General features: G+C 35.7%; 1 protein-coding gene across 1 annotated transcript in view; it reads left to right on the top strand.

Annotated features, from left to right (window-relative positions):
* NCAPG2 (non-SMC condensin II complex subunit G2) overlaps positions 1-16,034 on the top strand; it is a 52,209-nt gene that overhangs the window by 12,042 nt on the left and 24,133 nt on the right. The window contains exons 7-13 of the mRNA XM_074831709.1: positions 2,708-2,802; positions 3,665-3,734; positions 4,306-4,392; positions 7,167-7,262; positions 12,036-12,161; positions 13,044-13,223; positions 14,281-14,433. Coding sequence (XP_074687810.1) covers positions 2,708-2,802; positions 3,665-3,734; positions 4,306-4,392; positions 7,167-7,262; positions 12,036-12,161; positions 13,044-13,223; positions 14,281-14,433 — 807 coding nt within the window. The remainder of the gene's footprint in view (positions 1-2,707; positions 2,803-3,664; positions 3,735-4,305; positions 4,393-7,166; positions 7,263-12,035; positions 12,162-13,043; positions 13,224-14,280; positions 14,434-16,034) is intronic.

The raw sequence follows: 16,034 nt of genomic DNA, 5'->3' as shown, positions 1-16,034 counted from the left end.
TTCTGGAAAGACTGCAAGATAGTGTTCTGTTAAATTAGGTGTCTGAAACCAATTTAGAGATCTACACAGGAGCCTAAAGACTATAGGTCTGGGGAAGGATTTAATTGCTTAACTTTAAGTGAATGACCTGTGCTGTGTTAAATGACCTTGGCTCAGACACCCCCTTGGGCCTGACACAGGATCTGTCATAGATCTCTGCCTTCTGGAAAACCATTTGAGTGTTTAAAATTGCTCTGGGTTTAGGTAGTGGCATACTGCCCTAGTCAACAGAACAACTTGGCTTCATAAAGCAGTTACTAAACAGCTGAATCACACTCCAGGCAATTAACATTCTAGGGACTTACATCCAAATCTAGATGTCTCAGTTTGTGAGCTGAAATCCAACTTCAATATGTGAACTGCCAGTACAGACCCAGAATGGTAACTGTCTGGGATTTTTCTAGCTCTGCACACAGGAGATTAAGTCTCCTGAAATTCAAAGTATTCCAACCTGTTGCTATAAAACTGTTGTACTTCTGTTGCAAGTCCTTCTGCTTGGGATTTTGCATCCTGAGGGAGTTTAGTTTTAGTGACAATCCACCTCAGTGTGTTCTCTGGTTTCCCTGCCTGGCTTATATTGCTAACGGTAGATTTCTTGTAGCAACATGTCCAACATTTCCCCAGTATCTCTGCTGGACCTTTATCTTACATTCTGTGTCTATTTCTAACATGCTAATAGTTATACCAAATATCAACATGATGCATTAATTGCCTTGAGATGTAACTTGACTCCTATATATAAGGGTTAATATTTCCTTTAGTGCCTGCAGGCTTATTCTACAGTTCCTAAGAAAAGTTTACCTAATTCTTTTTAGAGTACACATCCCAGAGCATAGCTCTATAGCAGCTTAAGCTGTTATAACTCCAGGATGCAATGAGCGTGTGTTGCCATAGGCTAGCATTCCTATTTTCCTCTCCACAGTATGAATTGTCAAGCAGCTACGTCATGGGTTGATTGAAGGAGGTAGCTGAGCAGGTTTTTTTCTGGTAAGATTTTTTTCAGCCAGATTAACTGCCTGAAGTAGTTTATCGTGTGTCAGAAATGCGGTATCCTGGTTCTAGATCAGATTAAACTGATACAGAATTGCACATTGATGCCTTGTTGCAAGATCAGGGAGTTCAGGTTTTCTGCCTTCCCAGACTGTGCTATTTAACACAGAGCAATATTTCTTAGAGGCTTATTTTCAGGCTGCATTAGTGGAGTGATCCTCTGAATTTGTATCTCTCTATGATCTATGAAAACATTCTTGTTCAGGTGGGGTTTCCAATCAAACAGCTGGAGACCCCCTTGACCTTTTGGTTTGTCAGGAATGTTGATGGAAGAGTGCACCACTGGGACTCCAATATATGTATTATACCGCCAAAGTTGGAGATAAGTGATTTTTTTTTTTCATTCAGTCTTTTTCTTTCTTGGTAGAAGAAGCTCTCACTGACAACAGGAAGGATTCCATCAGACCTGTAGACAAGGATCTTGACATTATATTTAATCTTTAGGTCTTGATTTTTATTATCTTCTGAATTACTTCTTGACCTGAAGGAATTTAAGCTATCAGTTCCACTAAAGGCCAGTTTCTGCCTATAGGCTTCCTTCTCTCTATCCCTACTCTATGATTTTCTAGCTCAAAGTGTGTCTGGCATTCTCAGCCTTGTTTTCTCTGTTTTGTCCTATGTCTGAACATAATTGTTGGTCTAGCTTCTGATGGAAGTGCCGTTGAACCTCTGCAAATTGTTCAATGCACTTTTTGAACTTCTGTCAATGTGCTCTTTACTATTGCACTTCCTTATTAATTTTCCTGATTTATTTTTGGTTAGAAAGCTGACAGGTACAAAGGAGCCTTACAATTTGCTGACTCACTATGTCTGATCAAACTTTTCAAAGTCTCAGAAGCTGGATGCCTTCACTTCATGTGGAGATGAGCCAGAGTGAGGTTGTCTGTACAGATACTGTGTAAGGCTCTAATTTCATGGGCAGATCTTGCTCATTTTGGCAGAGCAAGGGCTTATTTCCTCCATCCACAGCCTTCCACTGCCTTTTCTTGCAAAAATTCTGTTGCTCATCAGATTTGTCATCACAATTTCTCACTTGCTAAGATGGAAAAAAACTAATTAAGGAAAAAACTAGAATAGCTTTTTTCTTTTTTCATGAATTAAAGTATCTCCAGGAGGTTTGCAATATGAGGCAATAAGAAAGAAATTGTCCTTGTTAATCAGAACATTTCTTTTCCTCAGTGGCCCAGCTGTTCTCTGTGGCTTTGTTCAAAACTGTTTCTGTATCCAGTGCTGGCAGAGTTGTCTTGCTATTTTATTTGTACCTTCACTGTCATTACAGTGTCATCCTGGAATGATATTGCACTTGACAGAGCTCCCATGATGTGGCCTTAATGAGGGTCCTGAGTTGCACAGTCCCTTATCATTATAGAATACTACCTGAAGTACACCAAAACAGAATGGATGTTGAAAAAAATGCAGGCAGACGTGTAATCCACATGTTAATTTGTTTTGCATTTTCTCTGCAGTATAACTACAGTAATGCTTGAATTCTGTCTAAAAATTAAGAATCTTCTTTTGATCTTTAAGCTCTGTATTTACTGATTTTTGAGGTGGCTTTTAAATTGGGTATTGCTCTGGGGTTTGACTTCTTTTTTTTCCTCTTTTCCCCTCCCAACAGGGAAGAAGATTCTTGAGCTTTTTGTTCAGCTGGAATGTAAACTTCATTAAAATGATACATGGAACTGTTAAAAACCAATTACAATTCTTTCCAAGGTATGCATCACAGTTAGAGTTCTTAATGGTCGTTAAGAGGTTAGCTAAAATCTTGTTTGTCTCACACTTTAAAATACCTAGTATATTGATAAAATATATCAGAATCCAGAGACCTTCAAATCTGCTCAATATAACTACTGTATTGTTTCACAACTTCATTTAATAGTTGCTCTGCACATGCCTATGTGTACAATTATAGGTGTAGTAAAATGCTTCTTTAGCGTTAGCTAAAGCAAATGACTTTCATATAAACTGCTGTATTACTTGCAGTGTTTGTCTGAGAATTGCAGGTCCATTTCTGCTTCTGTAAGGTATTTTTATTTTTTCCTATCAGCAACCTCTAATTTAATTCAGTAAGATTCTATATAGAGACATTCTAATAAGAAGTGACTTGCAGGGTCATAGCCCGAGAACTGGACTGATGGATGGAAAATGTAGATTTTTTTTTCCTTTGATTATTCAGTGCAATGTTACAGAAGTAATTCTTCTTATTATGATCAGAGGCTTTCTAATGGTTTCAGTTAGAATAATATATGCCTGTACATCTTTATAAAGAATTTAAGGCATTCATTGTGAAATAAATGATAAAATACATGTGCTGATGTTTTGATTTTTTCACCATGAGAGATATTTTCTGTGTTTTTCAATAGTGCTTGGGTTCATTAATTAACAGTTAACTTTGTTTTTCCGTAGTTATCGGTGCAGACTTTCAAGATAATTTCTTCTTCTAAAAATAATGTTGATGCACAGAATTAAGAATAATATTGGTACCTATCAAAAACTTCACATTGTTACCTTTATGAATTGCGCATCAAGATGGTTAGGCTGCTTGCTTGAAAGTGTTTCCCATGTCTTAATACAGATCCTTGATGGAATACGTTTCAGAAGTTTACTTCAGGGCCTGGAAGAAGGTGTCAGGAGAATTCCTAGAGGTAATACTATGCTTGAAATTTTATTTGGATAGTTTCAAATTTCAAGGTGGAGAAGATACATGACTTTTCAACCTCAGAAAAGTTCCTAAGCAAGCCTTAAGGAATTATTTCCCTAAGGAAAATGTTGCCAAGGAATAAGAGCATGGCATACTTTGAATGTTTGCCCACTGTGATCAACTATTCATATACACAGTGTTTTTCATAAGCACACTATTTATCTAGGTTATTGAAGCTTTTATTCAGCATGTGCAAGTCTGTGTATTTGATAGCTTATCTAGTTTTTATGGATTTCCATGGAGATGGTCAAAAGCATAATTATAGCATCACAACAATGCTACAGCCAAATTTCAGATACCAAATAATTCTTATTTACCATGTGGAGGTGCTTTTGAATTCCAAACTTGGTGCTGAGAATCAGATTATTTGTATATTCTGAAATTTTGAAAATCAATTTAAGCAGACAGAGGCCCCTAGCGTGGAAAAACTTGGGCCAAGCCAAGTACAAGAAGCCCTACAGTATTTATTATTGTATTACTGTGTTAAGAGTAGCATGTATGTGTTTTTACTATAGACACTTGAACATAACTGCATTCAGGATTTCATGCATCATGGAATTCATCTCCCCAGAAGTTCTTCTGTTCATTCTAAAGTTAGAGAGGTAAGTTCCTGTAAAGCATGACATGAACTAGTATCATCAAAATCAGATCAGTTACTATAAAGCAGAAAATTTCTATTTCATACTAGAATACTATACTAGGTCTGGCTAGAATGGAACTACTTTTCTTCATAGCAGCCTGTATGGTGCCATGTTTTGGATTTGTTGACTGAAACAGTGTTGATAACACCAATGTTTTGGCTGTTGCTGAGCAGGACTTGCATGGTGTCAAGGCTTTCTCTTCCCAGTCTGGGAATGAGCAAGTCTGGGGATGAGGAAGAAGTTGGGAGGCTCACAGCCAAGTCAGCTGACCCAAACTAACCAAAGGGATATTATATGCCACATAACAGCATGCTCAGCAATAAAAACTGAGGGAAAGTGGATTTTGGGGAGGTAGCCATTGCTTGGACACTGGCTGGGTATTGGTTTACTTGTGGTAGAGGTGGTGGGTGATTGCATTTGCATCACTTGTTTTGGGGTTTTTTTGACCCTTTTCCTTCACTTGCTAAACTGTCTTTATCTTGACTCATGAGTTTTCTTCCTTTTCTATTCCAGTTCTCTCCTCTACCCCACCAGGCAGGGAGTGAGTGGCTGTGTGGTGTTTAGCTGGTGACTAGGGACAACCCACCACAAATACTTAAAAAAATAGCATATTCTGAGAAGCAATATTGGAACAAATTTTAGGAGGAATCTTATAGTTTTGCATGAGATTTGTCTTTGGTGCTCAAAAGTAGAAATATAAGGGGATTTTTCAGAGTGCCAGAAATAGTTTTTGCTGTCTGTTGTCTAAGCTTTTCTTTACCTACAGAATTGACCTTTCCACAGCTGATCACAGGCATGAAAAGTTGTAAGCTCCTTGAGGCAAATTTAGTAGATGGGTCTGGAACTAAACTTATTTTTTATTTTTGTTATATATGGGGGGGGGGGGGGTGTGGTATATATGTTTCTAGGGACAAGCCTTGATTCAGTTACAGATTCTAGTTGTCTGTCTTTAATTCATGAGCAAAACATCTGAAGCAGAATGAGAAGTGCACAAAGCTTTTTAAGACAAAGCATTTGTATTTGATCTGTGTCCCTTCACCTCCCATGCTTTCCCCCAAATATATAGATGCTGAAGTGTATAGTATGTGCAATACATAGCTTGATATACCAATATACAATCCTATCCTATTTTTTTTGCTTGCTTTGGTTTTCTGGGTTTTGTTTTTAATCAAATGTAAATAGATTCTCATATCTATAGTGAATTCCCTTGTCCTCTGATTCCTGATTGATGGAGTAGGCTTTTGACAGGGCATTTCATGTTTTTCAGATTCGGAAGCTTATGATCTTGAAAGAGGGCATTGATGTAAATAAATCTCTCTTTGAGTTGTGAGGGGAGTGGGTCTCGGAATAAATTTGAATGATGCATTCTTTTTCAGTATGCAAGAATTTGATTTAAAATGGTCCTTTAGAATCCAGAAGTTTGTGTAGCAAATAGGACAATAATCAACCACAGTAATTCACTTGAGTTATTGAGTGGGGAGGGAGGGTAAAGCAACATGTACAACTCTCCCTTCTGAATTCAGATTTCTGATTATAAAACCTATGTCCGTTTTGCAGATATCTGGTACTCACTGTTCTAATGAAATCTATTACAAAACAGTACTGATTTGACATTAATCTTGGGTTAGAGCCATCGTTCTCATGTAGAAATAAGAGCTACATAGTTTCTATACCATGTCTTCAGTATATTTCAAAACTGTAGAAAAGGGATTCTTCCGCTATAGCATTGTTTCTGTAGATGCTATTCACAGGCTTCTCTGTCTAGCTGTAGCTGTGAATACCTGAAGTACTGACCACTAGAGGGTCAACTCCTTGTCAAACTGATCAGTGTTTCAGGTGGAGGAATTACTTCATGTCAAGTTCCATGATGTCCTTTTTCATACTCTGCTCTGGTCTTCTACTTTCCTCTTTTGTCTGCATAATTCAGATACAAAAATAAAAGGTGCTTTAGCTGACTAAGCACGGACCTGAGTCACAAAGAGTGCTTGTGAAAACTGAAAGAGAGTAGATTTAGATTAGATATAAGGAAGAAATTCTTTACTGTGAGGGTGGTGAGACACTGGCACGGGTTGCCCAGAGAAGTTGTGACTGCTCTCTCCCTGGATGTTCAAGGCCAGGTTGGACGGGGCTTTGAGCAACCTGGTCTAGTGGAAGGTGTCCCTGCCTATGGCAGGAGGGTTGGGACTAGATGAGCTTTAAAGTCCCTTGCAACCCAAACCATTCTGTGATTCTGTGGTACTTGCTTTTCATCAACGCATACAAAATGTATTAAGTTTATAGATTTGTATTTGGATAACTCCAGTTACCAAATAATGTTCCTTTGTTCTTAACAGAGAAATGGCTTATTTATCTGTAGTTGATAATTAAATGATTTCAAAGTATTTCTACCAGTTACTTTAAAAATAGAGCTTTTTACTGTAAAAAGACATGCGTGGTTGCTGTGAAACTGACTCTCTAGCCATGATTTTATTTCTCAGTTTTAGACCTTTCTATAGATTTATTAAATCTATAAAGCTATTAAATGTGGTATTTATTAGATCTATCTTTTTATTATTTTTGAGACTTATTAATAAAATAAAAGGTCAATTAATATGTCTAGTTTTATCATTTTCCATAGTATGGGAAATTATTTGGTCTTACATAAATGATGAAATGAGACAACTCCTGTCTACTTTTTGAATGTAGAAAGTACTGTTAAAAATGTTTTTCATGATTGGTTTGTTTGTTTTTCTCAGATGCTGTCTTATTTTCATAAACAAAGTAAAGTTCGTCAAGGAGTTGAAGAAATGCTTTATAGATTGTATCAACCTCTCCTTTGGAGAGCACTGAAGGTAATGATCCTTTTCAGAAAATAGGACTGTCTTTCTCCAACTACTAAATTTTGGGTTCCTCCCACATGTTCTGTAACTGCTTTTGAAATAAAATGGCTGTGGAAAAAAAAATCAGTGTATTTAGCATCTCAGCTGTAGCAGAGTAACTTTGCAAGTTGTAATTAGGCATAGTTTGCACAACAATATTCTAATTTGTTAATATAATTTACTTCTATAGTTCAGTTCTGTTTACAGGTACACAGCGCGCTTTCTAGGATTGCAGTAGACAGTGGGACTAACACTAGGTTTGGTATTCACATCATCTTCTCAGTTGTATAATCTTGTATTCTGTTTTCCAGGATCTTTATGGAATGCTCAGTACTATATTGATCAAAGCCAGAAATGTTCAGAGGATGATTTAGTCTCAGCTTCTGATTAATTACCAGCCTTAGAATACAGCTCAATTAATTTATTAGAGTATTATTTTAGAAAACCTTTTATTCTAGTTTGAGTGAATGTACAGATTTTCATGCTATGGATGTGCTTTTATCCAAGCATTCAGGATGAAATTTCTGACCTCTAATACTTTTAAGGTAAGTGTGTATCTCTTCCTGTGGATTGCATGCACAGACTGAAGTTTACTTCAGTTTACCTGCTTCAGTTTACCTTCTCAGTTGCACTCTGTGATTAAGATGAGCCAGTCTTCCTTCTTTGTGGACAGCTTTTATTTTGTCTGAGGTTATGAAATTCCTTCAGCGAGAGCATACACATACTGTTGTTACAGCCAACTTAGGTGCTGTTTAACATATACTGAAGTTTCATTTACTGATTGGTCACACAGCATCTTCTCTAGCCATAAGAGAAGTATTTAAAAAGTCTTTGAAAGTATTTAAAACAACTTAAAAGTTGTTTAAAATGGATTTTATGAGTTACAGTAAGAAGTTGAGAGCTGTTTGGTTTCGGCAGAACCCTGTGGTAGAAGTGAGATGGACAGACTGGTCGCTAGACCAGTATCTTGTTTGGCCTTACATTAAGGGTTGGATCCCATCCCTTTAGAAGTAATATAAACAAGGATCCTTCTGGATGAAACATATATGTTTTCAGTGCAAGAGAATAATAGCTGCAAAGCATGGCTTTCTTTAATTTCTAACTTTCAGTCTCTAAAAAGAATAAGGGTTTTAATTGATTTTTGATAGCACTGCAAAATTTCCAACTAGTGTCTCGGAAACTTGGAAATTTCAGAGTGGTTAGAAAAACATGGTATTCCATTCTTAAGGGAGTTGCTGTCTGTAAGTGGAGGCTAGTAGTTAACTTTCCAAAGTCCAGGACTCAACTCAAATATATGATTAGAATACTTTGGAGGAACATTCTGTCAAACCATGTTAAATCTGCATAGTTTTGCTTGGAGAAATGCAACAGAAACGTTTGGCTTGAGGAAAAACCGTTAATTATTGATTTGCAGCAAGACAGTGGGAGAAGTTCCTGATTCCAGAAGTGGTTCAGATTTTTAGCAGCTCCTGTTCATAATTTTCACATCACTAATGGTTCCATTGCTAGAACAAATCTGAATTTTAGGAAGTTTTTGGGTGTGGTTTTTTGGTTGGTTGGTTGGTCAAGGGTGTTTTTGTTGTGGGTTTTTTTGTTTGTTTCATTTTTATCTTGACAGCTTCTACATATGTAGTTAAGCACTTTAAGCTTAGACGTTAACAGGCTTATCAAATAGGTCATGGAGAATTTGTTTTAATACAGCAAAATAGTCCAACTGTTGTGAACATAGATTTCAGAATGTTAAAAGGAGGATTGTAAAAAATTGAATGCAGCAATTATATGAATCATGTATGATTCAGTGCAAGGAAAGATTCTGAATTTCAAATGACTCAGTACCATATTTATGATAGGTGAAAGGAAATATGTGACTGAATGTCAAAATTTGGCAATTTATTTTTGGATAGGCTGCTGTCTTGCTGTGTGACTTTTGTATAGTTAATTTTTCTTTTCCATATAGTACTGATGCAGTATTTGGCATTTTTAAGATAACTGTTGCTGTGATTCAGAATCACCAGTAGTTTAAGATACAGAAGAAGGGAAGCTTATAATTGTCCTTACTGGTATGGATTCAGCTCCAAAGCTTGAAATGTCAGTTTAATTTTAGATAACCAGTTTAATGCTCCTATTTTACTCAGTGTACAAATCCCTAATTTAATACAGTGAAGAACAAATCTTGTTCTAGAACATTGGTTGCAAAACAGAAAGGGGACTCATAGAAGGACCTCTTTACCCCTCCTTCTTGCAGAAAGGAAAGCTACTTCAGTGGTAAGAATACAAAGGATTCCAGAACTGTTCATGTTGAAACTACTTGATTTCACCTCTGAAATCTTTAAACTGAGAATGCATATTTGTAATCCATAGTTCTCTTTTTTTGCAAATACTTAGATCACAGAAGCTCCCTTTGTGGCTTTTACCAACACGTATTTTATAAGCCTTTATGCAACTTTAAGTTTTTATAATATAAGCCCTTATGTAATTTCATCTTATTTCATGTCTTTATTATGAAAAGTAAGTCTCATGCAAACATAGCAGAAAGAGTTGTGCTGTGATTGGTTATTAGTATAAGAAGCTATATAAATATAAAAATACCGATATTTATTGTGAGATAAGTAGTGATGAAGCTATTTCTTATCAAGCTCAAAAAGTCAAGAACCACTCCTCCAGTAATTCAAGCTGTTGAAGGAAGTGATTCATTTAAAGTTGTGTGTTTGGTTGTTTTTCGTTTTTTAATGTTCCGCACTTCTAAACTAACTTTTACTGGGGAAAAACAGTGTTTATAATAACTGGAAGTGAATTTCAGGACGTGTAAGACCAGATGAAACTTAAAAGAAAGCTCTGAAAATTAACTGAACAAAAAAATTAAAATATTGTTTAAAAAGGTTCTGAAAGTTCCTCAGAATAGTACATAAAGGTAAAGAAACATTAATCATTTAAATAACTACAGAATCCTCTTGCATGGAAACGTCAATGTGGAATAAAATAGGATAAGAATTTAAAGTCCTAGGTTCTACCTCTGTGAAGACATTCACTCTATTATGAGCTTGAATAGGTAAGCACATTTGGGATAAATTCCAATTAATTAAAGGCGGGAATTTAAACTGTGAGTACTCAGTTCAGAATTTAAGTGAACTTAATGGTATTCAGTGTAATGCACTTAGAAAGTTTATGAAAATTAACTTTCTGGAATGGCCATGGTAGACAAGGTCTAGGTTACTGCACAAAACCATACTTGAATTAATTTTCTTGAAATATTAGTGCAGAAGAGCTATTTCACTGTGAATTCACATTTTAGCTTGTTATGCATTAATTCTTCAATATAGACAAGCTCAAAATTAAAGGATTTTCTACAGCTTTATAGGATTGAATTAGGAGTTACAGTCTTTTCACTTTTAGACTGTTTGTATTATACATGATAAATAAAGTAAAACACAAGTCCATAGCTAAAGAATATATATATGGGCTTTATTTGCCTTCATAGTATTAAATTTAGAATTGCGATGAATTTTGTTGGCCTGAAGAATTTGAAATTATTTGGTTCTACCTAGAGATGTGATCTACCATATGAGGATTGGTCTAGAAGGGAAATACAAAATAAATTGTAAATGAAGTAATTGATGCTCATTTCTTTTGTGTTTTTCTGGCTTTATTTGCCATTAGTTTATTTAGTTCTAAATATTACATGGTTATCCTTGTTTTTCTTTTTCCTGCCTTTGATCTGAATGTCTCTTATGACAAGGGAAGAAGAAAATTGGATGAATAGAATAGCCAGGATTTTCCCTGAACTGTCTGTTATCTTGCTGTTAAAATTAAGCCTACCTTAATTGTTTTATTACACTGCATATATATAGTCTTATATATATATATACACACCCATTTGTTTGTTTTAACTTGGACACAAAATCTAAACAAAATTCTTCCTTCCTTCTTCCTTCCAAGAGAAGTCAACACAGGCTTTTATCATTGCACTGCTGTCTTTGATAAATAAAATGTAGTCTGATGGTTAGATTTCAGGTTTCTCCCTGAGATGCCTTGAATTTCATCTTTTCTTCATTTCATTGCCTGCTCTCTTTTTCTATCCTTTAAGAGTCCACAGGGCCAATTATTTTTCACTGAGTGTCTAAATATACATTTTTTTCCATTTTTCTTTCCATTTGGGACTCTACAACCAGCAAAATTTATAGCATAACACACTGAAAACTATTACAAATGGTAAAATGTTTGAGGGTTATGAGGCTTGCCTTAGATTTTTGATGAGCTGCCTGGAGCTCAGAACATGGTTCTGATACTTCTGTGCATAGATGCAGAACTGAGTATGTTTCTGTTGGATAAGTTACTCTCCAGGCTTGCTGGTACTTAGTTTCTAAATACTGTTTTCTTGAAGAAATAAGCTTGAGCTTTTCAATTAAATCACCCGTCTTTTGACAAGAGCTTTAAGGTGACCAAGAGAAATCCCAACTGCTTTTAATATATTCAGCATTACAGAAAGCAGGGTCACTGAAGCTGATATGCTTTGAAAGCTCTTTGTAGTTATAACTCTGGTTTTACTGAATGGGCAGAAGTGTAAGGTAAAAAAAAATAGAAATCATATGTTACTGTAAGTTCTTCCATTTAAAAATTCATCTCTTCCATCTACTTAATTGAAAACACTAACTTGTTAGAAGTGATTGGAGAGCAGTGTTTGACAGGATATGCCTTTTGATATTAACAGTAGTAACTTAATAAATACTTTTTCCTTCGTTGTAACAGGCCAGAAACTCAGAAGTTCGATCAAATGCAGCATTTTTGTTTGTTGATGCTTTTCCTGTTCGTGATCCCAGTTTTAACACTGAAGAGATGGACAATGAAATTCAGAAACAGTTTGAAGAACTTTTTGTAAGTTTTAGTGAAACTAAAATGTTAAAAATGAAATTTATGTCAAAGCTAACTCAGAAATAAGCTGTTGATGCAATTAAAATTTATGGAATTTCTGGGTAGTATTCATAGGGAAATACAGGCCTGTGATGCCAAAAATACAAAAATAAACTAATATTTTAAATTCCTGTGGTATGTTAGTTGACAACAGATGACATGCACCATTTTCAACTCTGAAAAGGAAGTATTTGGAATTGTTACTCATTAATGAATGAAAGATGCTTTTGAAAGACTAGACACGTGAGTAATGGATCTTGATCCTTACTTAACCTAGGGTTGGTGAAGAGAACTTTACATTTAATATGCAAGCTTTCCATGGAAGTTTAGTACTGTATTACTAAAACCCAAAAACCTCTTTACCAGTCTAGGTGGGTGAGAAGGGGCAGGTGGGTGAAAATAGTATTTTCATTAAGAAAATGTTTGGGAAATTCTATGTATGGTCTTTAAAAATGTAAACATCACATAATTGAATTTCAAAGTCTTTATATTGTTGCATAGGAACAGTGTTACATAGAAGTATGTAAATAGAAGTCTAAATATTCTTAATTATTCTTAATTAAGTCACAGATGCAAGACTTAATGTGAGCTATTTAAAAAAAAAATATTTCAAAAGTCCAATTAAAAAAAAGGCCAATATTTGTCTTAATTTTGCTTCTGATTTAAATTTCCTAGTTTGCTGTATAATAAAATGCCTTGAGGGAATCTTATTGTGACAGTTCTTTCATAGTATGACAATTTGCGTAATGATTAAAAGGTAACGGAATGTTATTTGTTTATGATAGGTTAATGTCAAACAGCACAATATTGCATATACTCATATTATTATTCTTCTGTTTCTTTTAGAGTCTCTTAGAAGATCCTCATCCAGTTGTCCGCTCTACAGGGATACTTGGAGTTACTCAGATAACATCCAAATACTGGGAGATGATTCCTCCAACAGTTCTTGCTGATCTTTTACAAAAACTAACTGGAGAGCTGGCATATGATGTAACATCTGCTGATGTTCGATGCTCTGTTTTTAAAGTAAATCTTTTTTTCTGAATTTAAAATCATTATTGTATTTTCATATTTTAGCTAATGCAGAGGTTTCTAGGATAGGCCACTTTAAGTCAAGGAAATTACTGTGCAAAATGACTTGGGCAATAAAGTTCCTAATACACCAAGTTTTGCACACATATTATAAAAGCCACACATTTGGAATGAACAAATGCCTTTTAAAATAGTGACTGACTTTGTGATTCTCAACCACTTTACATTTCCAGTCTTATATACATGGTTTGGACCTGATAATTTAGTTATTTTAGCTATTAGAAATTATGCTTAGACTTGAAAATGTACACAGGCAGGTTTCAGTATGTTTCTATGTCACTGGTTTTAAACTATCCCAAGACATGCACGATTCCATTATGATTTTGTAACCCCACTTTGTTTCTGAGGTCTGGGTGAATGAAATTACATACTGTTTCTCTGGGAATGCCGGCCTCCTGTGCATTGTTCAGTATGTTAGGATTAGTTCATCTACATCTTTCTGGGATCTGGTAAATAACTAATAGCTTGGACAGAAAAATGAACTCCCTAAGCAGTATTTTCACTTAAAGATTTTGTGTATGCGTCAATTCAGCCTTAAACTGGAGCTATCTTCATGTTAATCCTCACTTGCTCCACTCACTGCAGCTGCTTGGGGGTCTATACTGGATAAGCAGAAAGTGCTGGCTTAAAAATAACGTGTCAAAAAAGACGTCTGTTTAATCTGAAATCAGCAGAGTTTTAGGGAGCTGGTATTGCTATCACAAAAAGTACTTGACGCTGTGCCCTCAGGTAGAAGGCAAGACCTCAGTGTAGTTCTGAAGCTACTTCAGCTGAAATGAACTCACTGAACACAGTTCACTGGAAATCTGAAATAACCGTAGCAATGTTTAATAAAGAATATTACAAGAAAAAATATGCATGTTCAGTGTCCTTACTTAATTTAACTTTAGAAGTGTCATGGTCCAGTTCATCAATTTTTAGCTACATCTTTTCTCAAATCTACTCTTTAAATTATTTTCTTTTTAGTATAATTTTTTTTTTTTTCTTGCAGTGCCTACCAATAATTTTGGACAACAAACTAAGTCATCCATTACTGGAACAGCTCCTGCCAGCAGTGAAACACAGTCTTCATGACAATTCAGAGAAAGTGCGAGTGGCTTTTGTTGATATGCTGCTGAAAATTAAGGCTACCAAGGCTGCTAAGGTAGGATAAGTGACACTTAGTAAGTAGCAAGGAGATAAAATCAAGACATTTATTTTTTTTAAAAAAATACCTTTTGATACTACTGCAGGATTCCTAAAAGGAAAAAAAAAGCATGCTTAATGTAGTAATACTCTTAATTTCAGATTTTCCCTTCTTCATATATTTAAGCATATAACTGAGTTTATTTCTAAGACTTGTAGATTCTGTTGCTGTTAGTCACTTCTGTTTATTTGAAAGGTTTTTATCCCAATATAGGTAGTAGTATAAAAATATTTTTTTCCAGTGATTTTATGAATTCTGCTGAAATCATGGTGTCCATGAAAAATCTTTTAAAATAAATAAATAAACAAAGAAATTGTGACTAGTCCTGGTGAGCTTTCAACCTTTCCATATAGCTGTTCTTCACAGAAAAATTAACCATAGGCGTTAGTACTGTGGCTGGATATTACTACAGCAGAGGGTTTCTAGGCATGCTGGAAAGTTTGCTTTTTAGTTGAGCCAAGTACACGTTTCTCCTCTCCCCCACCTTTTTGACTAGTTTGGGATGATTAGTAGGTCCAGTGGCCTTTCTGTACTTATCTGCTTTTTCCTCTGGTTGCTGCTGGTGTCACAGGCGCTCAGCAGACCTTTCGTCAGCATGTTTCTGTCTTCCCTGCCCTCTCGTGGCCATGCCAGGGCAGAGCGGCAGGTACAGCCACCCTTCCAGCTGGCTAGCTCAAATCAGGTGTCTCTTACCTTCTAAATGCTTAACGCCTTTATCGAATTGCTTTTTTACTTTTATTTACCTAGTTTTATAATTTCTACTTGCCTTTTGTGGGCATGTCCTTCGGGATTTTGTATCTTTTTATAGTGATTTTTGCATTTCTGTCCTGCTGTGGACTCTTACTTAGGGTGATACTGTCCAGTCTTAGGCATTATAGCATCTTTGAGCTCTTTCTCCACTCTCTGCTGTTAATGGTTTCCTAATTTCAATTTTATATTTTATATTAATCATGTTTTTGTCTCTTGCTAAGCCTAATTATCAGGACATGCTTATCTTGTGCTAGGCACATGGACTGTGTGAAGTCAGAGGTATGTGTCTCTTCTTCAGGAGAGGATTAAATAAATACTTGGTTTGTCAGGTTTTTAACGCTTCAGTGCTCAAGGAACATAACTATCCCTAACACAAGAACTACCTACTTGCCAAATGTGTGCATTCCAGCTTTGATGACAGGACCTCAAAGACATATATGTTGAGATTAGACGACTTCAGTACCTTCCAAATTCCCCAGAATATGCTCAGAAGAGAAGATAAACGGGAGGTGATATTAGAATTGAGAGCTTTCGGCTTCTTGTACATAGGTTCAGGATAAGGATTATAATAACGCAACAGCAAGTTTGGTAATTCCATAATACATACCTCAATGCATTGATAGGCAAAGTCCACAGAATATGTGAAATGAAGACAAACACTGCAAGTACAAGGTATTATCACTCAGGCTGTCAGCATGAAAAATTTCCAGCAGGATCCTGTAATGTTTACAGATTTCCTGAGATTAACAATGTGCAGCTGTACCTTTACTTAGACATTTGGTTCTGGCTGTTAAGATTATTGGAGATAA

The sequence above is a fragment of the Strix aluco genome, chromosome 1, assembly GCF_031877795.1.
Source record: "Strix aluco isolate bStrAlu1 chromosome 1, bStrAlu1.hap1, whole genome shotgun sequence".
Taxonomy (NCBI): domain Eukaryota; kingdom Metazoa; phylum Chordata; class Aves; order Strigiformes; family Strigidae; genus Strix; species Strix aluco.
This window is presented reverse-complemented; position numbering and strand designations above follow the sequence as displayed.